Source organism: Phallusia mammillata, chromosome 1 (assembly GCF_965637545.1).
Source record: "Phallusia mammillata chromosome 1, kaPhaMamm4.hap1.1, whole genome shotgun sequence".
Taxonomy (NCBI): Eukaryota; Metazoa; Chordata; class Ascidiacea; order Phlebobranchia; family Ascidiidae; genus Phallusia; species Phallusia mammillata.
Window position 1 is genome coordinate 35485287 of NC_137252.1, and position 24410 is coordinate 35509696.

Sequence of the window (24410 nt, forward strand, 5' to 3'; positions counted from 1 at the left end):
ATCTGTTTATCAGTATAATGATGTTTAAGCGGGTGTGACTCATGTAGCCTCCTCATATCACTGATGATGGCATGAGCATTTGCCGAAACGTTTAAACAATAAAGCATAAAATTTCAAAACATTTATAACCAGAAACCTTTTATGTAAAAACAAGATGCATAAATCATAAGTCTATGATATACGGGTTAAAGTGGTGTTTGAACAATAAAGAATGTCATTATTTACTTCTAATCCTCACTAGACTAGACAGCTTTTACGTAAAAGCAAGATGTGCATTGCATTAATAATGAGAACAGCAATTAATAAAACCAATACATTCATTCTAAACAAATTCTCTGGAAGTATTCGAGTGCCTGTTGCCCTATTTATTTGCCTTTACAAACTTGTATGGGCTTGAATTGCAGTTTGGGGCTAATTTAACTTCTGAACAAACATTGCATGAACGTAATCATATATTTATAAAGGCACATTCAGTTGAGAAAAAGATATTTGCGCATTTCGCACTACAGCACATAAATGCGTGGTTCACAATATTCATGGCACAAAAATGGGTTTGCTACGTAGGAATAATGTCAGTACAGTAAAGTTCGGTTAATCCGGACCCATTTGAAGCAAACAATTCGTCCGGAATAGGTGAAGATTCAGATTAACCGAATCAATAATTTAAAGCCTTACCATATTCGAAAACATTTGTACCTCAAGTTTTGTCCGAATTATGCGAAGATTCGGATTAACCGAATCCGGTTTAACAGAGGTTTACTATACTACTGTTCCGCTTCAACGAGTAACACATTTGTGCAAGGCAGGGCGGGAACAATTTGGAAGTAGCGGATATTTAATAACATTTACATGTGGAGAAAATTCAGGGTAAGTTACAACACAGGTGTGTGGGAATGCACATATGACGAGGAACAACATTTAGGTTGATTTCAATTCGGCGAAACAACATAGGTAAACATATAGGGATGCAAAACCTTAAGGTAAAATATAACAAAATTTGAAATCCGCAAGTTTTAAGGGTTTCTGTGAATAAAACCAACAAGAAAAAAACTCATTCTGAAAGAAAGGGAATAATTCACAGAAAAACACAAAATGTCAAAGCGTTGCAAACAAATGGATAAGCTTGAACACGTGGCTATAACTGGTAGCTGACCGTAGATATTTGTAACGGCAAATTTTTAAAGAGTTTGTGTGAATATACCAACAAAATACCAATCAACCTGCCGCGAGATTCGAACCCAAATAAACAGTGTTTGCAAAGGTCAAAGGGTGTCCAATAAATTTTGTTACGTAAACTGAGAATATCACAAAAATCGTTTAACAAAAACCATTTAGCTAATATTGAAAAAACAATGTTTTCCTTGAGTGCTTACGATTGGAAATAATTCAACACGATTTAGCTAATGGCACAATGCTTATAGTGATGTCACAATACTTTGCACATAGTGACCATTATTACACAGCGCGACAAAGGCAGTAAACAATTGAAATATTGGTACGGGTTTGCAGCGAAGGAACAAAACACAATTCATGAAAAGTAGAAAAGTTTGAAATTCGCGAAAAGATAAAAGAAAAGGACGGGATGCGAATCTGTTCGCTTGAAACAGGTAAAATAACCAAAGTAACAAATACTCTTGAAATATCTGCACAATAATTAGGTTCAATTTAGTGTAGTGCAATAAATCGTGGCAATTTCGTTTAAAATGTTTGCTTCAACATAGGTAAAGTTTTTAGTTCTTACCATTTGCATACAAAAGTGCACATTATTTAAACCTTTCAGCAACATATTAGTAAGAAAAGACACTTTTTGCAACTTTTACAACGAGCAGCAACTGGTCAACAGCAAATAACATGTTAACTACTTAAAAATTTAAATTGTAAATATGTATAAAAACATGTTCTATTTGAATAAGTAACTGACGGCGCCGTCTCCAGCAAAATGTGCATTTCCTATAATTTTTACAGCAAATATAATTTTCTTGAAAATTTTGAAATTAATTGAAAATGTATTGCATCGGTTGACTTCACATAACTAGTTCAAAAACCCGCTTAAATCGCGGTTTCAAACAATCTTTTAGGGCAATGAGTACAAATACTTAAAAGAAAGTGCATCTCTATTCGTAGCAGGGCTAAACTAAAAAGCAGATTCGAATCTATGCCGCTTAAAACTGATGAAAACTTTATTTAGTGCGTGTTTGTTTAGTGCAATGGTTAAAATGCATAGCGCAAATTACTGCTCGGAAAATAGGGAGAAACGGGTTTGCAATAAAAAGCGGAAAACAGGTAAAATACGGGAATTCGTATTAAGGCAGTATCACGTGTTCCGTGGAAGTTGGGTGTTTTTCGGAAGCTGAAATGCGACGAGACACAGGTCTGTATAAATTCATCTGAAACAGCAAAAAGTTGTAGATTTGAATCAGAAATATAAAATACAGTTTTTAACGTTGGCGGACACTGGTTTGGCAGTTCAAACAGATGTAGGAATTGTAGATAGAATTTTACATGAATACAGAACGATATTTTTGGATTTATTTTAGTTTGTTTTCTATGGATTTTGTGCTGTATTTCGTCACTGTCGGCGCATGCGCAGTAAATAAATGTGATGCCATTCTATCAGATTAGAGCGCAATAGATTGGCACCATAAAAGAATTGTAAAAGATACAGCCAGAAAAAAGTTTATGGACATTTAACTTCGGGTCATTTAACTTACTAAATTGGTCAGACAAACAACCTTTCAAAATTTCACCACAGTAGGATGTGTATTTCTGACCTAAATGACTGGTAAACGTAAAAACGGAATTTTTCGGGGTTAAGTAGTGAATTTAGTTTGCATTGCACTAACCAACAGAGCATGAAACTCCTGGATCATGTTATTTAGTACTGGAGCCGTTTAAAAATTTCACATTTTTGGGGCCTGAACTGGTGACATTAAATTTGGATAACTAACTAACATTTGCGTAGACTCGAAAAATTTTGAAGCACTCTTTGATGATCAAACGCGTATAAAAAACCAGCCTAGACAGAAACCTGACAACAAAGTACAGACAAAAACAATATGTGTTCAATACAGAAACATGTATTTTTGCGATAAAAGGGGTTGGTTACTACATGAGGGTTTGAAAACCGTGCTCTACACGTATAAGTGCAAAATTATTGTGGAAGTTAAATTGCCACGTATCCTTATACAACGAAGACAAGCAACTAGTGAAATTACAAGTCGTAACCTACCTCTCATCCGCTATCGTGGCTTGTCCTGCGAGCGTCATCTAGTGGCACAAGTTCGGCGAGGTCGGATCTACCGATTGCCACCAATTTCATGCGGAGATTCCAACGTGTAAAGGGGAGCGGAGATTGGGTTCGACACCAGTGAAGTAGAATCACTTCGACGGGCCTGAGAGTCGTGCTTGCCCGCGCAATTCCTGCGAGTTGCTGGATGTTGTGGAAAGTGAGACCTGCATTGGAACAAAAGGTATTTTATTTACTGTTTACCATATTTCATATTTATTTTGTTTACAGCGCCGAAAAAATAGTAATAACGGTTAAGACAAGTCAAAACATTGAAAACACACAGGGTCGGCATAAAACACACGTGGTGGGAACTTCCTTCACAAAACGTGGGCTCAACAAAAACACTACTAATATTTTGCTGACAACGTGGCTCATATTTTCTAGATACAACAATTACCTAACTTATGATGGATCATATCGGGGATATTAAAAGGTTAGGCATTAAACTCATGCACTAAAGAAGTTCGGGCTGAAACCAAAACATTCGCAAAACGCATATTCGGCCGAAATGTTTCGGCCAACCGGAACTTCGGTGCATCACTAGTATACAGCGTAGAACAGAAACCAGTTTAGACTGTTATTCAATGAAAAATATAGGTGACAATCAAATAATCTCAAATTCAAAAACTTGTTGGTAGAAAAAATAGAAAAACAGAACAGCTTCAACAGTTCTGCTTCTGACACAACAGTACGCGTTCTAATCACAATTGTCACCTACAGCGCATGTGCAGCACAACAAGCATATTCCAAAGTAAAATCCGAGGAAAATATGTAGAAAACCTCTAACAAATTCGTCTGTTGACTTAAAATATCCGTTCCAATTTTAATTGCCATCTAAACCACGTCAATGTCACTGGCAACACAACAACCACCCACCTAACACTTCAGCAAGCGCTTTCCAATCTCCCACCACTGATTCGTCCTTCTCCAACCCGACTGCGATGCAAATAAACACCGAGTAGGGAATATCGAGCCATCTGTCACGTGACCCGTTCCAGTGAGTGCCTCTTCGCACCTCGTCGATCGTGGTTTCGAACTAGGTGAAAGGTTACACAAGGTGAGATTATTGGAAGTGGGTTAACTGAACTACTAACACCATAACTCAGGGAAGACCCACACTTAGCTAAATTTTAAAAGGTGGCGCTAAAATCTGAATTATTAATTTTGGCTGCTGTAGAGGGGTAGGACTGGAAAGTTATGTAAAAAAAATGCTTAGGGACTAAATTGTAGAGTTAGTTTTATTGAATTATTATTGTTAATGCCTTACCCCGACCCCAATAGCCCTGACCGTGAGCTGTCATAAAGATATGCCGTTTTAAATAGATGTTCGTGCTCTTTGCGCCACCTAACTAAATGTAGCTAAATGTGCAACTAGCGGAAATATGATGTGAGTAATTTTTCATAAAACTGCTATGTTTATAGTTGATAGTTGCAAGAAAGTATAACCCGAAACCCGACTCCAACCTTGTTACAAAATAAAGCAATGAATTAGGTCCCAAGTTAGGTTTACTAAAGGGAAAGTTACGACTTAAATGTGGCTGACTGTGAGGTCAGGCCCGAAGTATTTATTTTAAAAACCGAACCATGCTACTAAGCCCCGGCCCGATTAAACATAGTTATACCTCCGCACTATTCTCATAAGCCCGCTTTCCTTCTTCTTCTTTGGGCAACGGAGGTAGCTTATCATTCACCAATGCTTTCCTCAGCGGGTCTCTGTAACATAAAGCGCATTGTAACGTAATAATCGACACTTATGCGAAGTTACTCAAGCTTAGTGAAAAGTTAAAAAAAGCAGGATTTGTGACAATGTTTGGCAACAGTAGTTTCTCAAGTTGTCATCAAACTAGTAAAAGTAACGTGATTATATTTAAAATACATCTTCCATATAAACAAAGACGGAAGTATAGCGCTATGTCAGGCCAAATAAATTACCAAAATATGAAAAAAGTTTCAACTATCAAAAGTTTGCACAAGCTGTCTTAGATGAATTTAAAAGTATGCAAAATGTTTTTGTGATTTCTTTTGCAAACCGTGAATCAAAACGAGGAAGTCCACTATGGCAGTGGTCGGCAACCGGTGCCGGTCGGCGAGGAGTTCGTTACCGGGCCGTATAATTTTTCAGGTTAAATGCAATAAAATCCGGGGATGATAAACTAATTTAAGAGTTTTTATTGCTAAATATTTGTAGTTTTTTTGAAGACCGGTCCGCGATAGAATGTTAGTTTCAAAAACGGTCCGCAGTGCAAAAAAGGTTGCCGACCCCTGCACTATGGTGAACACAACAAATATCAAGTAACAAATTTCCTGTTATAACTTATTGTAGGTGGTTAACGTAGTTTTGTGAAGTAAAAACACACTCACGTCTCTTCTTGTGTGGGTCTCCTTCCAGGTATAGGTGGGGGCGAGGGGTTCATTAGTCCCAGGTGGGGAGGGAGGGTCGATATCCCGTTACGATCCAAAGTTTTCGACGGGCTGCAAACATAATACGTTCAAACCCCAATATCCTTATTTTTTTTACATACAATGATTTTTGATGGTGCTTGCAGTTGATAAACAGTTATTTCTAACTTCTCATTATCGTTACCCTTAAGAACAACGGGATGAATTTCATTTACCACCCTAGAAACCCAAAATGAGCAATGAAATTACCCTGATTACCCGCAGGACAGGAACCATTGCCTTAAAAGGAAAAAAGCATTTTATTTCCCTTGGGTAATTTTTAACACCGATGTTCTTGTTTAAATGTGGGATACTCTTTATTTATTTTTGGTTTTTAATAAGTGTGGCATTTTCACAACATATAATTTTTCGGTTTCCCTTTAACGTTCCGCTTTACCTGTCCTTCTTAGGAGGTCGAGGCGGAGGTTGTTGAGATCTCACATTAACCAGAGGTCGGTCGGTAGGTGGCAGGCTGTGTCGATGTTGTAAGTTGATGTACGAGTTGCGATCTTCATCTCTAGCCGGAACAGCAGGCGGTCTGTCGTCCAAGTTCTGGTAAATCGCCCCTGAAGCTACGGAAGAAAACATCACTGTAAATTAAAAACGGGCGACGGTTTAAGAAAAGGCATAAAATAGAGCGACCCCCTTTGAAAGATCAGAAATAGAATATGTTACGGACGAAAATGTCATGCTGGTAAATTAAAAACAGGGACCGGTTCAAGAAAAAGCACAACGAAAAGTCGCCACCAACTTTATAAGTTACAAAAATAGACAGGAATACAATATGTACTTCACACAAGAGAATGTGTGTTCTTACATACGACTATGGATTATGATAAGACGTTAAATTGTAGACAGACGCCGGTTTAAGAAAAGGTATAAAGTAGAGCGCCCCTCCTTTCAAAATGACAGGAATAGAATATGTTATACACACAAGAAAATGAGTTTTTTTGTACATAAGGCTATGGACTATAGATTATGCTACGACTACAGAAGAATCCAGACAATCCCACAATTCTGTTAAACGCATAAAAAGGTCCGTAAATTTGTCATGCGATTAACCGGATTCGTCTGTAAAGGCAGAAATTGACCTGCCAGGTTAAGACTACGGTTGTACGAGGTAAGAGTAAATCAAAAGTATGCATTATACCGAGCTAAACGTATTACTGCCAAGGCCTTTAAATTGCAAAATCTTGCTTAAATTGTGTTTTTCAAAAATAGGAGAACCTCTAACCAAGCAGTGGCCATTAACCAGTACGAATGTACATGTAGAAAGGAAAATTGTGTAAGTCAAGGATATCTAAATTGTTGTTAACTTTTATTTGAATATCTAAGATCACAATTTGAAAGAACATATTGTCAGCTAAGTGCGGCAAAAAACATCATTATAAATATAAACAGAGTGGGAAATTCGAACTTGGTTATTAACTTTAGTGGAAAACTACACCAGAAAAGTGCTACAATCGCAAAACATCTCTCACTTGTCGGTTGATTTCTTCCACTGAAATCCGGATCCGAACTTCCACGAACCAAATTGACGTAACTCGATGGTACGTCACTGCTTGTAAAGTTGGTGAAGTCCCCAGTCTGATAATCGGAATCGAAACTGGTTTGTGTGGCGAGTGCTGGTCCTTTCTTCAGGTCGTCGTCCATGGGGGAAGGGGGTAAACGTGGCGGAGAGGGAGACTGGTTGCGGGGGTAATTGCGAGGGGGGCAGATAAATTCCGGGGTGATGCTACGGGTCTGGATGAAAGAAAAAAAAGAGTAAAATGTATGATTTCTATTAAGTATCATTAGGCAACAAGTCAAACTTTTCCATACGACTATGGATTATTATAAAGACTACACAAAAATCCAGTCAATCGTATAATCATGTTAAACGCGTAAACGCTTGGTAGATTGGTGATGTGATTCAAGTAAGAGTATGCAACAAGCCTGAATTTGTTTTAGGAGCACCAAGTTTAGCCTAAACCAGTGGTTCTCAACTCGTTTCAGGCCATGGACCAACCGCTCCAGTAAAAATAATATCGTGGACCATTTTCTTTTTGAGCAAGATCAAAGTACGCATGCGAAACTACTACTTGGGCTTGAAACATAATTGTTTAAAACCGATTTTCAAGAAGTCAATTATTAACAGCTAACATTTTGATACTCTTTCAATATGTAATATGCAATCATCTCTAGTTTATCAACAAATTTAGTGGACGTCCTGTGGAGGGTGGACCACCCAAAGAGTCATCATGGACCACCAGTTGAGAACCACTGGCCTAAACATAGGTTTAATACAACAATATTGCCAGGGGGCATGTGTTTATGGCAAACACATTTTAGCATCACATTTGTAGTTATTATCTGTGTGCTACGCAATACGCAAGCCCCCGTATGTGAGTAAAAAGCGGTTTAAGAAAAAAATGTATATTTTTAAACAAAAAAATCTGCATCACTTACAGGTGACTGGCTGGCCAAACTTGGGGGAACCACCACTTTCGGGTTCGAATTATGGGGACATGGAGTTGGTGGTCCAACCATTAACGAGGAGGGGCCTGGACGACCGTTGTGGCAAGCCCCAGGGTTGGGTCTGTCACTTTCTACACACGGTGCTTGTGAGTGCTGAGGTACGTTCCTGTATTGGTGCTCATCGTGGTTTGTACCGTTTGTGAGTTGGACATAAAGGTTGCCGAGAGGATGACTGTTGCGCGATTCAAGTTTCTCGTTTTTCGAAGGTTTATCTGAGAGTAAAGTCAAGTTTTAGTTTTTTTACATCAGTGGTTCCCAACCAAGGGGGAATTCCCCACAAGGGGGGAATTTGTGTCACAATATTAATCTCTTACTGGTTGTCTGTGCTATGTGTTATTGCTGCATTCGCCATATATGAGCAAACTAAATTTGTAGGGGGGGAAATTAGATTTAAATATCCACTAAAAGGGTGCACAGGACAAAAAAGGTTGGGCCACTGGTTTTCATTATAAGAGTTGACATGGTGGGTTCGAATCCCACCTTGAAAGCGTTGTACAACACCACTAGTGGTCGTGTAGGAGGAAACACTGCATAAGAATTTAAAGATAAATTAAAAAAATAAAACAAGTACAAGTCTTACTGTAGCATTTTTTAAGACAAGAAAACAAGTAATCTGGATTTATTTTATGTTTGTGGGAAAGCAACAGTGATAAGCTGTTTCACCTGTTGAACTATTTCCTCTGTTTCCAAATCCGTTACCGAGCAGTTTGCTGCTTAAACTCTTTTTCTCTTTTGTGGAAACTTTAATAAGGTTCGGGCCAGACTTGAGATCTGCAGAAACAACACATTGCATTGAAGCGAACGATGTCATAATATTCACTATTTAACAGTACAAACATTCTCTGGTGTTTTAGGACTTCATAATGAAATACCAGTGTGCGTAACAACGTTTCAAAGCTAATGTTTAGTTATTCATAATGAAAAGCATCTTACCACAAAAATTTACATTCTTTGAACAACGTTTGTTATGTATGTTTACCAACTAAGCGTGCCGCATAAGAATATTTGAGTCTTTTTATGCACCCCAAACTTTGAATGTTTGAGAACCACTGATCTCAACCTATCTAACATTTTGGACATCCAACAGAAGCAAAGAAAAATTTTAGTTATAATGTGAGTGACTTCAAAAAGTTTTTCTTTTGTTACTGCTGCATAATTCTCTTTCTCACTTGAATTTAAGTGAGTGGTTCCCAACATTTGCAGTGCCATGGACAGTTGTGACAATTTAGCTGAAAACTGTTGACATTTTCATTTAATACTTAATGTACAAGTGTTTTTTTTATAACACAAAATTTGAATTTAGGAGCAAACAGTACAGATTTGTATTTTTTACTGTGCCATAGAAACAATCAACAGACTAAGTTAGGTTAAGTTTGCAATCACAATAATTAAAGTTTGGGCATAAAGGAAATTAATAAACAAGTCTATTTATCTGAATCAGATATGTGTTGCGTAGTTGCTTGGTTTCAAGTTATTATCAATTTGTCACCTTTTGCAAGCTGGACTACAAATAGCTACTAATTCCATGATATTATGTGCCAACTTTTTAAGCTAAACCCATGGACCCCAAAAACCTTCATGGACCCATGGACCCCCAAAACTTTCTATGGACCCATGGACCCCAAAAACCTTCTATGGACCCATTGACCCCAAGTTGGAACCACTGATCTAACTAACGTGGCCAATTAACTTTAAGGTCAAGTCAAGGTCGCGAACAAAATAGAAACAAGACTCACCGTCATACCCGGGACAAACTGTAGTAGTTGGTTTCTTCGCATCAACTTTGAAATTATTAATAATATGACGAAAATTTGGTGAACCTTCCACACTCATGTTCACAACAGATGTTCCACCTGATAAAGAATGTTGGTTGTTATTTTGATTGTGAGCTAATAAAAGGTATTATGACATCACTCAAAAATCAGAACAACAAAATTACAACATTGTTTTACTTTAAATGATTTTTTACATTTCCTTTTTGAAGAAAAGTACAGTTGTACAACACAATTAAGTTTTTTAGTTGGCATTAAGTTTTTAAAACTAATCACACCTTTGCTATATTATTTTTTTTTAATTCTTTAAAAGTTAAAATTATATGTATGTGCCAATAGAGGTTTACAAGGTTTGTACATTCAACTATATTGAAGTGCATACTGACTGTTGCAAAAAAATCATACAACTGACAAAAATATTTCCACATCTTTTAGCAATTTGTAACTGAAATTGCTGGTAAATATTTTAGCAATGTTTGTGTTTAAAACCATGTTCTGTTTGCATGGGGACCAAAGTCTATATAAAACACAAGTTGTCAGCCTATTGTTATGCAATAAAGCCTATGGAGCCATTTTGTGTCCAAAATGTCACAGCAGGGAAAGAAAAATAACACATGGATTGTCTGATGCGGCTCTTTTGCGTAACAATGAGTTGGACTACTTGTGTTTCATGTGTACTTTGCATGGGACTAACTAATTGTGCAAGAGACAGTTTTGAATAGAAATGAAAATTAGTATCCCTGTAAAAAAGATTGCTGCCTGAATGCAATGAAACAAATAAGTTCTAATGTCACAGAATCAACATGGTATTTTTTCCTTATGAACAGCATTTCACAACAGAAAAACTAGAATCTTACAAAGTTTTAAATGTTGGTAATTACAAATGTACTACACAATATTATGCCAATCCACTTTTCTGAGCAAATACAATCCGTAGTAGATGTTAACATGACAAACTAAAATTAGAGGTTTCCTGATATTTGTGTTCACTCACCGAAAGAAGTAGGAACTTGGAAAGCTATGTCTGTTGTTGTCGTTCCGTCAGTTGTCGTTTCGTGTTCTTTGACCTGGTCTAAATCTTTCGTTTTCCAAGTTCGTAAAACAAGACCTGAAGTCAAAAAACAGTATTTATATGCAATAAGCAGTAGTTCTGAACTTGTTTCAGGCCATAGACCACAGAAAAACTACTAACACCATAACTCATGTCAGCTACACATTTTGCTAATTTTTGATAGGTGGCACAAAGAGCACAAATCCTATTGAAAACAGTATATCTCAAAATATGCCTATGGTTAGGGCTATTATGGTTGGGGTTCGGTATTATGATTAAAAATTCAGTGAAACTAACCCAAAATTTGAGTTCTCAATGTAAAATTTTCAAAAAACGTACTTCCCAACCCTACCCCTATTTAGCTTGGGTTTTAGTTACATTTTTCCCAACAAGCTATGCCAATATGTAGATAATAACCGAAAAAAAAAACAGTATGTTTTCCCCATAATTGCATGCCTTTCACATATGATATGTAATAATACAGGGTTACGTGATATAGACAAGTGTAGTACAGTGTTCATGTTACATAACTCTAGTACAACAATGAAACGGATTTGGGAAGGATCAAACACGGTATTCATTTCAGGAGAGGTTATTGATAACTTGAGCCCTTGTGTGGTTGAAACTGCTCAAAACAGCCTTGAGCAAGCATTAAATTGAAGATTACCCACAGAGATAGGACAGACGCGCCCTTAGCCCAGAATGTGACGTAGCACTTTTTGAGAGATAACCATCTATTTAATGCCAATGCTAAGAACTTGAACTATTTATCAAACTGAATAATGTGAAAGTGTTTGCTAGGGGTGCACAAAGAAAGTACATTTGTCAAGATTTTGCTGCCATGACGAGCAAACATTAATCACTTTTGTCAAATAAATCAATTAACCACAAATAAATCAAGAATAATCAAGAAGTTTAAAAAAAATTAATTTATCTATTTTCATGGTAATATGTTTTATTTTAAAAGAAATTTAAAATGCGATATAACAGCTTCCAAAAATATTTGTTGTCCTTTTTTGTTTTTTAAAACTGTAGTTTTATCAAAAAGAAACCACAAAATCGGCTTTCAAAAATTTGACCTATGAGTGTCAAATCCAAATCCAAAAATATTTTTACAAAACTAAAAAACGTGCTGAACAAAGTTTGTTGATGAACTTGGGATGGAAATGAACTTGGGAGAAGTAACTTACAGTTTCGATTATCTCTTGTTTTATCTTCAAGACTGTGGCATTCAGAGACGTTCTCAGCACTGACATGGAGGTAACAAACTTTGGTGCTTGCAAGTTTTGGGTCGGTCTCGATTATTTTCCACCGATTCACTGAAAAACGAAAGGAGAATTTCTAACCTTATCACTGATTGAAATTTAAACTGATCTTGATTTGATTGCAACAAACAAATAATTATATTTGCCAAATAACCAAGAAAAAGTCTATGAAGTATGCTTCTTAACAATGCTATATTCAAACAAGGATTGATTAAAACTGATCTTATTGTGATTGCAACAGACAAGTATTGTTTAAAATATACAAAGCAAGCAAGTTGACCTGTTTTTGTGAAAAGTGATCACTTGGAAAATTTTTGAATCATTTTGAAAAACCGTTTACCCTTCAAGTTCAAGTTTTTTCTTTACCCTTTAAAGTTCAATTAGTATTATCAGATTTCTGGACTGATAAAATCTAAGCCCCAAATTTGGTGTTGGTTGTTTCAGAAACGTGGCAAAGTTAAAGCACTCAGCGTAAAAACAAGAAAAGGCAACCAAAAAAAATGGATAATTTTAAGTGGCTTTTGCACTAAGCAGATTAAAGTGAGACAAATCCACATGACATTTGATATTTTAGATTTTCAGCCGTTCAGTCCGTCGAATGGTTTAGTTTCTGTGTCAAATCAAAATAAGATTGCGATCTTTAGTTTACTCGCATAAAACCTCAAAATCTCGACGTACAACCATGTTAGGTTAAAGCATATTATCGCTGTATCAGATGCGATTTTGCCTCAGTGAAGAAAATACTTGGAATTGGGAATTAAATGTTGTAAAAACAAAACAGGAAAACTTCCCACAGTTAATTGGAAACTCATTACTGGTAATTTTCCTAACTATGGGAAATTATTTACCACAACTTTTTATTAATAAGTTACAGAAAGGCAAATCAGGTTGTAAGCTTTGGTGGTAAAAAACATTCTGATGCATATAAAATATAAAGGCTTTGTTAGTTGATAACCAAAGTTTCAGCTTACAATTTTGACACTCTACAATGATAAAAAACATTTGAATGTTTAATTTATTGTAAACCAAGATCAAAATTTCTCTTACAAAAATAAAAAGGAACAGAATTATATTTTTACATAAATGCTTCAACAAATTTTAATTTAAGTGACATCTCTTTGAGTTTCTGTCTTATGTCCCGAGTTTTTGATTTACATGTAAATTTATGACCATATTTTTGTAAATTCAAGTATAACATTTACATTCATGTCACCACAACCTACAGAAGGCCTAAGGGAATCAAAGTGCGCTTCCGAATTTCTGTATTTTGCACCTATATTTATCTTTCTGCAACCTGTAATTAAAGCTGGCTTAACTGAACTGAAGTCGGTGGCGTTGTCACAAGCTTTATTTCATCAATTTCATTTCTTGCTATTTAGTCCAACTGATTTGTTACCAATAATATTTGAATGTTTTGAAAGATTAGTTTTGCAAATTGAAAAATCCAAAAATGTTTCCAAAATTATGTCCATCAAGCTATGCCTCTAAGTGAAAACTTGATATATATATATATACTTCAAGGGTATATATAAACCACCAATTGTGTGTTATAATGACTTGATTTTCGATACATGTCAATGTGTATAGGTATAAAATGGTTGTAAATCTCTGATATACATAAAATAAAAAAACAAAGATACAGGTTTTGGGAAAAAAATGTGTGCAAAAATGCACTTTTAGTACTATTGTTCAAACATACATTTAAACCTGTCAAGCAAAATTATAGCACTTATAATACAGTCTACTAAACTACAGACATATGTATTATAAGTGATTGAAGGACTTTTATTTCTGCAACTGTTGCGTAAGTACAACAATGCACTGCACCACAGAAAATACAGTTGGGTTGAAATATTATGCAACATTACACCCAGCATCGTAAGTGCAACAAACCTCAAACTGAAACTATTGCTTCCAGGCATATAATTTTGCAGACCGACATACCACGCTTCAGTGCCATGACAAGTTGGTCCACTTTAGGTATTAGTTCAACTTACCATAAACCATTGCTTCTAAAATGCTTTGGTGCCAGGTTCCTAAGATATTGTGATTGATACCAGTCGCAGTCATCACAGCATCTTCAATTATCAAATGTTTTTCCCTTGTAATAATGCAAAGGTATCTAAAAAAATAAACATTTGTTCTGTGTTTAATAAGTTGTTTAGAGTAATAAAGTGGGTTTAGGGTCAAAGAATTAGGAGTTGGTAATAATGTTTTTTTTATTTTAAATTTTATAGTTCTTGCTAGACAGTTGCATCATTCTAACGACTGAAAAACAAAACAAAAGGGGTAGATTTTTAAAGTATATATTATACTTAAGAAATACATGATAAGAAACACTTGAACAAAGGTATTATACTGTTTATTGCAACAATTCAGAGACGAGACTATGAGGCAGTTTAAAATATATATACATCATAAAAAATTTTTACGCAATCCAGATAAAAAAAATCTGTTTTGACCACAAATATTCTATTAATAAATAAATAATCCATAAATAACAACAAAAACCCTAATTGATTTTACCTTCTAGTTCCATATCTATCATGATGTTCCCCGCTCTCGATGCCACAGAAATTGTCGCGCGTAAATTCCATCTCAAATTTCCGTTTTGGCTCCTTTTTATGAGTTGGTTCAGGTGACGATTGTGAAAGGTCATGCTTAAATAACTGGATGATGCATTTTGCTGCAAAATAACAATGCCAATGTCACAATGTTGTAACGATTAGTGCTGGATGTCAAAATTGATGGACAGTAGTTAGAATTAGACAAATTGAGTCTGTCTTAAAATCTGGTTTGTTTATGTTACCAGGAAACACTTCATAAATTTTGGGATGTACTTTTGTCGTTTAAAACCCATTTAGTTTTGAGGTAAAACATGGATGAACCTGGTGTATCATGATTTCTGTTAAACTAAAAAAATAGCTTCAGGAACAGACAAACATTATATAATACCTCAAAATGTAGGTTGCAAATGTACAATAGATCGTTACGTATTTTGGTATAAGCCTTCCACCTAACTGGGATAATGGACGATTTGCCAAAAAGTAATTACTTCATTCAGTTATTGCTCTTAATGGCAAGACCGAAATCTTTTCAATTTGTTAGTCAATTACGAATTCATAAATCTGACATGAAAAAATCACTTTAGTAAAATCCTAATGAATGCCGAAATAGTGAATGTTGGCAATTCTATGTTACATATTGTTTTCACACAGTAAAACTTATTGATTCACACAAGCGGTAGATGAACAGACAGAGACAGACTAATTACCACTTTTAACTGTAATAGTCCGACCAAAGCTTTACACGCAAGACAGGAAGATAGAACAGGTTTTAATTTCACTATGTCCCAATTATGGCTCATGTGTGCCAATGAACAGGTCAAATGCCACAGGAACAGAATGCTACATTTAAATTAGATGAACCATAACCTTTTTATTTCACAGACATTTTTGGACAATGACCTCGTTTGACAATTACAAAAAATATTGTGACATACAAAATTTGAATATTGACATCTGAGACAAATTTATTGTTTATGAATGTGAGCACAAGGTTTGACCTATATCTATTGTCGTAAATCATGATTTGTTTATCTCGTTAAACATAAGAATATTTAAGACTTAAAACTAACTTTTAAATTCTAATTTGTATGACAACAAACAGTTATATTTACGGACACAGAAAATCAACACATGTTACTGGCCTTCCACGGATATATACATTTATATTATATATATTTTGCTAGAAAAGTTATTACATATTCTTACATCAGCCATAAATCATTAAGCATATGACAACTTATTTGCATGTTATACATCATAATTCCTATTCTTTATTAACTGTTATCGATTGTAGATTATACAAAGCTTTCAACACGGCCTATTAAAAGTCATAAACTTAAAATAAACAGGTGTATTTTTAAGTAAAGTGATAAAGCACATCTAAAAACAAATAAGCAGAAAAAACACACAAGTAAAAGTACACATAACCACACATGTCGCAAATCTAGCACCGGTATTTAAAATTTCTAAATTTGCTTCATTTTAATTTTTTAGCCAATGTGTTTGTTTGGCCGATAACATAACACCTTTTCGGAGTGTAAGTTTAGCTATTTGTCAGAATACCAGGGTATGGTTTATTGCTATTTTAGCAAATTATAAACATATGATATCTATACCTTGATTGTTATCTGTTGTCATCCGCAGTTGACCCCACCTCTGTAAAAAAAATGTATGTTACCTTCCTTTCAACAAAACTTTACATTAGAAACATCAGGGTTTTATGAACATTTCGTTGTTCATCCAGCAAATATGCACAAGTTATCCTACTGTCTCGTGATCACCCTCTTGGTTTTATAAGAACAACTGTGTTGGGTAGCTGACATTACTCTGATGAAGACGCCATGTATAGGACATCGAAACGTCGGATGTTTTGTTTATATTTGCCGGATGAAAAAAAACATCTCCAAAATATGTCTAGGAACAATACTATATTCAAGTTTTTACGTATGTACGTCGCATTGGTATCTTTTAAGAAACAATATTGGGTTTAAGATTGTACGAATTTCCTTTAAAAGCAAACTTACCCTTTTCCGTTTGTATCCCTTCATTCTGTGTATAACACATCCACATTGAACGTCCTCGATTGAGTTGTTGACAGATGATAACGTCATCTGCAAATTTGGTCTTCTGGACATTTTATCCAGGTGTAATGGCAGCGCAACAGGTACAAAACAACAAAATTACAACAACTCCAAATATTCTGCAAAAAAGTTATTCAATTTGATAGTAACATTAGAATACAAACACCCAGAATATCTAGTAATGATTTGAGTAAAGCACAACAAACCTGTCACCTACGATAATTTTTGACAACAAAATACAAACATCGGCCAAAATAAAAACATTTGTGTCTTTAATTGAATAACTTCACAAAAACGTTATTTCTCATTCTGTTATATATATTTCAAACACAGTAGAAAACCTGTTTTTTTGCCATTTACACAGAACTATCGTAAATCATATACAGTTGCCCTGATAACATAATGAAACAAATGGAATCTTCACTAATGTTTCAGAACAGGGAGCTATATTTATGATCAGAAAATTGATTATGAGAAAAAATCTGTGATCCCAAAATATATACCGAAATAAATGTGATTGATTTTTCAACCGGTGACAGGTAGTAGTTGGAATGTGTTGTTATGATAGGGCCATGGTTGTGGTATTAACTCTGTATAAACAAATGATGACATCAATCAGAAATGTCGCCTCGGTGATGATAAATCGCCTGATACAACAGGTTTACGTCGGGCACCTGGTACAAAAGTGACAAAGGTGATTAAAGAGTCAGTAGTCGGTCTTGCAACTCACAAGGTTAACGGTTCTAATCTGATCTCAGCTCTTTACATTTTCTTAAGCAAAGTGACCTTTTTTACTTATACTTTAAAAAAACTTTTAACGTTTTTCTGAGCGTGGATTCAGAGGAAACTAATAAACACACATTTTTACTAATTCTAAGTATTAGAAACTGAATACAGATTTCAGAATGAAACAACACTGAGAAATTGAATGTAAAATATACCTTGAAATATACTTAAAGACATGTAAACTTCTACAAAATCGGACACATTCAACATCATAGAATGTTACAAAGTATATATATGAGTAATTTGACAACTTGTCAAAAACTGCTGTAAAAACTATGCCGAGGAAATGCTAATGCACATAAAATGTAATTAATGATTTTTCAGTCAAACCGTCAATAAAAACGAAACAAAACAACTAAAACGTTAACTTTGGTCCTAATTCCTGACAGCTTCTTGTAAACGTTTAAAAAATAACACAATTCTAGCAAATACTTCATGTTCCGTAGTTTAATCAGGTATATAATACGATTTCCAAAAAAATATTAACTATACAATTCTGAATCTGAAACCTGTTAGAAACAAATAACAGAAAAATCTAAATCTGAGAAATAATTCGAGAGATTTTTTTCTTCTGCGCGAATTTGTCACGCATCGTTGGTTCCGAGAAAAAACTTTTCGTTGAGTCATGGGGAAAACGTCAACACGAATACACAAATTTGTTGAGATAAAATACTTTGCAAATGAAATTTTGTGCCATTGTTACCTTATATAAAGTTCAACCTAAATAAAATCAAGTTGTTTATGTTTCCAACAAAATGTGAGTATCATAAATATAGACTTGAAAACCCCTTCTAAATCAAGGTTTACTTAGTTTATTCGATTGTAATATCCCGTTTCCATGGCCGTTGGTTCGATCGGACTTTTCCGCTATTTAAGTCCGATCGGACGCAATAAGGAATGACTCAGCATTTTTTTCAGCGTTTTCGCGGACCTGCTCGCGAGGAGGTCCGATCGGACTTTCAAAACGGCCATGGAAACGGGATATAAGTCGAGGATTATAAAGATTTTTACGCTACAGTTTGTCCGGCTTCCACTCGAGGGCGGCTTACATTTTAATATCAAACCTGTTTTATTTTACACCAATGTAATTTGATTAATTTCGCTATCAATATGCCTGCCGTACATACAATTTACTTGCAACATTCTGGGGGAAAACAACTTGCCTACAGTTGTACAAGATTAATCACTTTAGCAATTTAGCGAAATCATTACTATTTATCCATAAAATGCTTATAGTCGACGAGAGCAGTTTTGACTTCTACAATAGCTAAAGCTACATTGCAAACCGAACAAAACAAATGTTCTGCGAAATCTTGAAATAAAACACTTCTTTCCATCTGAATCTCATAAGTGTGTGTGTGTGTCTGATAAGATTCTTTTAAATCTACGAACTTGCCTGCTGCAATGAAAATGCTAGCGGTATTTTATCGATGTTTTACCACAAATTCAAGACACTTGGCGAAAAATGTGCACAAACAAAGTAAGTGAAGGCAATGACATGGTTATTACACAACAGGTTATTTTCACTTAACAATGTCTGGATATGTGTTTCCACCACAAATTTTAAACAACAAAATGAAATAGTAAGAACTTTAACAAAAATTTGGGACTATAGGGTTTCACGCAGTGTATGCTATGATAGGTTTATAATGACGATTGATGTGAAATGCATTTAGGTCTACATAGGCTATGTCCAGTGGTAGGATTTAAATTTTTTGTCAGACGGTTCTATCTCAAAAGTAATATTTGTTAGCCGGTTCTGTTACAAAAACTCCATTGACAGTAACCAGTAATGCTAACCGGTTCGCTGATCTCATAAAATTTCGTATATAAGAACCGGTGCGAACCGGCTGAATCCCACCACTGGCTACGTCCAGAATTATGGCAATTTAGGCTTATAATTATAATTTTGAAATAGATGGCAAGAAACGGTAGTGGATGACTCAGCAGATTTAGGTTAAACGTAGTACCACGTGGTTGAGGCACACAACATGACAGTGCAGTTTCAGTAAAGTGTGCGGATAAAAATCATGTAAATGGAACACATACGGAAAAGGCTAAAACTGATAAAATATACAATAAAACCAAAAAATGTTTAAAAGGCAATCGTATTCGAACACTTGAAGGGCTGTTATATTGCAACAAATTATCGAGGAAATTGGTGTAGGTCTATTAAAATTCGGTGATAATAATAATGACAAAAGACCCGGAAAAGCACATTAAACGTATCTTTGTCGGTTCCGTTGAAGTACTAGAAACGAACTCACGTTTAAGGTCGGACAAAAATAAAAGAGAAATTGTCATCTGATTAATTTTTGAAGGAGAAAAGTCTAAGCGACCTAATTTGCATGAAAGATAACAGATAAGAGTTTGCGCCTCAAAGTTGGGTCAAAAATAGTTTGTTTGCATTATGCTTGAACGAGAAACAATAGAAAAGGGCGGAAACTAACCTTTACCATAAAACGTAGTTACTATACGGTCTTCGCACAACAAATAGTCACTGGATTGGACACATTTAAAAACTAAAAACAATTAGTTCTTGGCGAATGCGGAATAACTTTACAAATAATTTTCCGGTATTTAAAATCCTTTCTCCTATACTAGATGCCTAAAAGACAAACAATAGAAACGGGTGGGGACAAAACCTTAAATTGGAAATCGCGCCAAAGTTACAACAAAATGTCGTTGTTTTTTGGAGGGGACTTTAACACAAACAAGGAACGAGAGTTATCAAGCAAATAGCTTTGGGCACAGATGACAACAAGTAGGTCGAACGGCCAGAGTTGCAAGGCGGCCCAGGGTTTAGGTTAGGACCATGTTTCGAAGCATGAATTAAGATCGAAAGTTAGATACAAAGGTGAAATTACAAAATAAACGTGGCCGATTGTAAAGTCAGGTCAGAATCAAAACTCCAACCTGACTTACAACTTTGGTGCATGTTTTTGCGATTGGTAGCTCTTTTATCACATTACTAGTGTAACGTAAAAGACCTTATATTCGCACTGACGCCATATACAAGGGCAGACGATATTAGGTAATTTACGTTATACCAGCATTAAACCATTGGTATTTTGTCACGTACACGATAAATTGAAGCAAATTACGCGAAAGGGGAAAAGCTTGTGCTTAAAATGGTTCGGAAACATACAACAACAATAAAAATGGAAACGCAATTTTGGCAGGTTACAACAGACATAATGATCTGATTACAATTAGTAAGTAAACATCGCAAACGGAACACAGCTGACTCAGGTCACACAAATAATGACAACCGAGGTTGAACCGGAAATACAAATTTCACGGTTCACTGACCCGTTACAGTCCGGTGACCTTATCACGGACCTGGCCGTAAACCCGATGAACTCGTCGAATTGTGACGTTATTATGTAGGTGAAGGGTTATTATTTAGGTCAGAGGTTACTATACAGGGGGAAAGTCGAACTGTAAAGGACTTTCTTAGGGGTAAATTTTGCGAGACAACAGATATGAGTATTCGGTATTAGGTTTTTCATTAATTGGGGTCAAATTGGGTAATTTATAACGATATCGAGGGGTAAAATGTTAACAATTTTAATAGACTATAATCTGTAACTATGTATAGAGTTCCAATGGTGATTAATACATTTCTGAAACCAACAATAAATCGATGTGGGGAAATAGTAACTAAGCCCTCAAACACTTTGGGTGCGCGGTTTGTAATGTTTCGTAATAGTAATGAGAACCGCCTGTGTACAGGAGTAAAATATATTTTGCTGTTCAATAATATTGACAATTTTTTTTTTACAAAATCCTGACGAAGTATTGTAGTGACGTGGCAATTCTTGACCTTTCTGACACCCATGGTATAAAGTTCAGTTGATTAGTTATTTTTAGGCATTGTTTACCGTTTTACAATGATAAAGGCCATGGAACAAAAATCGAAATGTTACTTTGTTTTGAAACCTTTTTCCCTTTCAAATATTTTTAACATTTAGTCAGAGTCTGAACTTGAACTTAATAATCGGTGTGACTTCGAGTTCTGACGTCATCTTTTCGGCGTTGCGAATTCGGAGTCGCTGGAGCGGAACTTCGGTTCAGGTTGGGCGATGAAGCGGAAAGAGCTATCGACGTCATAGAAGAACTTTTGCTGCTCAACGAACCGGCATAACCCGAATCACTACAAACAAATATAATTTAATATTGGGTGTCTAGAATAAAGCTTCGGGTGTTAAGGATGTCTGAAAAGTGAAAAATAAGTGTTTCCCTGCCGCATAAGACAAAAAAGCGTTTGTATTAGTAAATTTGGCTTGCAAACTTAAATAATTACTTCAAGATCAACTTACACAAAAAATGGCGACATTTCAACCGTACTATGTAACATAGATGGCCAGGCCTATCAAAGGCGTCAAACCGATTCAGCCGATCTTCCATGCATTCCCATATGACAAGGCACAAGCTAGAAAAATCTAGCCTGCGGTGGGATTCGAACCCACGACAGAAGTCTTTCCGGGACTCGCATTCTACCAACTGAGCTACACAGTCTCAGTGGAGAATACGCCGAAAGTTGAATCACAAGCACCGTTGCCTGCCTCGTATTTTAACCGTTGGCACAAAATAAATTGGACGAACTGGTCGAAAATGTCATGTAACTTATGTAACGTTAAAGTACATTCCAGTCTTGCAAGTTTAATCAAACATTTTTAAGCTGCAAGAAGCAAGAAAACCTTACACTCTGCGGAGGGATTTGAACCCGCGACCTCTCGACTTTAGTACTTTTGGATTTTTGTTCTGCCTTAATCTTTTTTTGGCTTGCAAGTTCTATTAATTACATTTAGTTAAATTTGCGCGAAAAATGAGTATATCTAAACTATAATTGGCACAAATTGAACTGGACAAAACAAAATCGCCGAATTTATTCATAGACCTATATTTATATTTTTGCAAATAGCTCAAAGGAAATGTAAAAGCAAACGTTTTAATCACATTTCCACTTTTATGCACCAATAGTGAACTACTGGTTTGTGAACTACTCATTAAAAAGCAAAAGTAACTTACTCGAACGATACGATACTGATGCTCGGTCTCTCGTTTTTGTTTTTCCGACTTTTTTTCTTCGACATTTTCTTGCCGTCTTTAGATGCGGACTGCAAAAGTTTTTGAAAAAATTTAAACTAAACGCATTTTGGGTTTCAAAAAAGAAACAAATATTTACTATATATTACAACAAACTAAGACAATATAGATTAGTCAAATAAATTTGGAAGTTTAAAATAGAATAAAGTAAGTTATGAGATAAAAAGTGGAAATAAGAAGATAAACAAAGTAAAATTAACTAGATTGTTTTCCAACGCAAATGTGATTGAAAAGAAGTCGATCACGAAGCTAAGATCACCGAATCACAATCACATGATAACTCATGTGAAAACACATGAAGGAGTTTAAATAAAGATTACAACTTTAAGAACGTCACTAAACAAATTAAAAATTAGAATAGTAAATCAGAAAAGTTGAAAAGTTTCGTTGATTTTGCTCGACATAAAACTCCAGCAATGAATTAACACCACTTGGTATAATCAAGCACCCTGTCCCCAATTGCTGATTCGTTCGTCCATATTTAAATCACAAAACACGAGACAGCAGTCCAACGTAGGAGCCATGCTGTTGAGTGACGTCATCTTGTGTGACGTCACCGTGACGTTTACAAACCGGTCTTCTTCCGGTGTTGGGACTTCCGTCTGGAGGTTTGCTTAAATCTTCGGCGGATTTGGTGACTAGCGCTCCGACCGAACCGAACCCGCCACTAATGGCGATAGAGAGTCGTTCTGAGTTTCTACGTACCGAGTCGAGGCGGGGACGAAGACCGGCGGCAAAATCTAAACAAGATATATTTTAGTACACATGATTGTTCACTGATTATACTTACGTTAAATGGTGAAAATTACGGCCCTAAAATACTTAAAAAGCAATATGCTTTATCCATCAAAGTTTCTGCAAATGGTAATGCCACCATCAGTGATATGATGGGCCACATCAGTTTAGAACAAATGTATTTAGAGTTATAAGTCGGGACGGGCCTTACGGGTCTGGTTCGGGTTTAAGTTAGAATAAAGCGGGTTTTAATTCAGGTCTAACTTCACACTTCACGTCATGTCTGTGTCGTAACTTTCAGTTTAAAAAAATCTAATTTTCGGGACCAATTAAAAAAGTAGCAGCTTTGTGCTTTTACGTTAGGGCAGATTACAATTGAACTCAGGAATTATTGTGGCCTGATCCGATTTCTTGCATTGGCCTCGAACAATGGATTTTTAAAACTTTTTAAAACCATCTCACCTTTGGATGTTTGACTCCCTTCGTTGCCGAACAAAAGTCCTGTAATTTAGATGCAAGATTAAGAAACGCAGAACACAGATTTGCAATCGAATAAATTAAAATTTAGCAGTGTTAGCTTGTAGAATATCATTCGAAACGATGATTTTTAAATTGATACAGGTAAGAAGTTTGATTTCCTCGACAAGACATATTGAATATCGTTTGAGGAAACATTAACCAATCTGACTTTAACGCTTGAATTGTTAGCAAAACTATAACCCAGTTGCTGCAGAGAAACGCACAAATCCCTACTTAAAATCAATTCGTTTGTAAAGTATTCAAACAATAAAACTTG

At 35.6% G+C, this 24410-nt stretch overlaps 1 protein-coding gene across 1 annotated transcript; it reads right to left on the reverse strand.

Annotated features, from left to right (window-relative positions):
* Positions 1–434: 434 nt before the first annotated feature.
* LOC145213575 (uncharacterized) lies at positions 435–18219 on the reverse strand. The gene is made up of 18 exons (XM_080081920.1): positions 17923–18219; positions 17485–17655; positions 16925–17100; positions 16517–16556; positions 14860–15019; positions 14331–14455; positions 12259–12387; positions 11012–11125; positions 9982–10098; positions 8909–9016; positions 8177–8457; positions 7210–7471; positions 6126–6300; positions 5651–5761; positions 4912–5002; positions 4166–4325; positions 3230–3453; positions 435–2387 (listed from the first exon to the last, which is right to left on the reverse strand). The coding sequence occupies exons 3-17, from the start codon at positions 17033–17035 to the stop codon at positions 3233–3235; spliced, it is 2205 nt and encodes a 734-aa protein (XP_079938046.1). The 5' UTR covers positions 17036–17100; positions 17485–17655; positions 17923–18219; the 3' UTR covers positions 435–2387; positions 3230–3232.
* Positions 18220–24410: the final 6191 nt, after the last annotated feature.

What these genes read in the sequence shown, in the direction of transcription:
- LOC145213575 (XM_080081920.1), bottom strand. Translation starts at nt 17,035, where the DNA reads ATGTCCAGAAGACCAAATTTGCAGATGACGTTATCATCTGTCAACAAC. An exon ending in GACAACAGATAACAATCAAG is followed by an intron (nt 15,020 to 16,516) that starts GTATAGATATCA and finishes GTTATTTTGCAG; the next exon opens with CAAAATGCATCATCCAGTTA. An exon ending in GATAGATATGGAACTAGAAG is followed by an intron (nt 14,456 to 14,859) that starts GTAAAATCAATT and finishes TTATTTTTTTAG; the next exon opens with ATACCTTTGCATTATTACAA.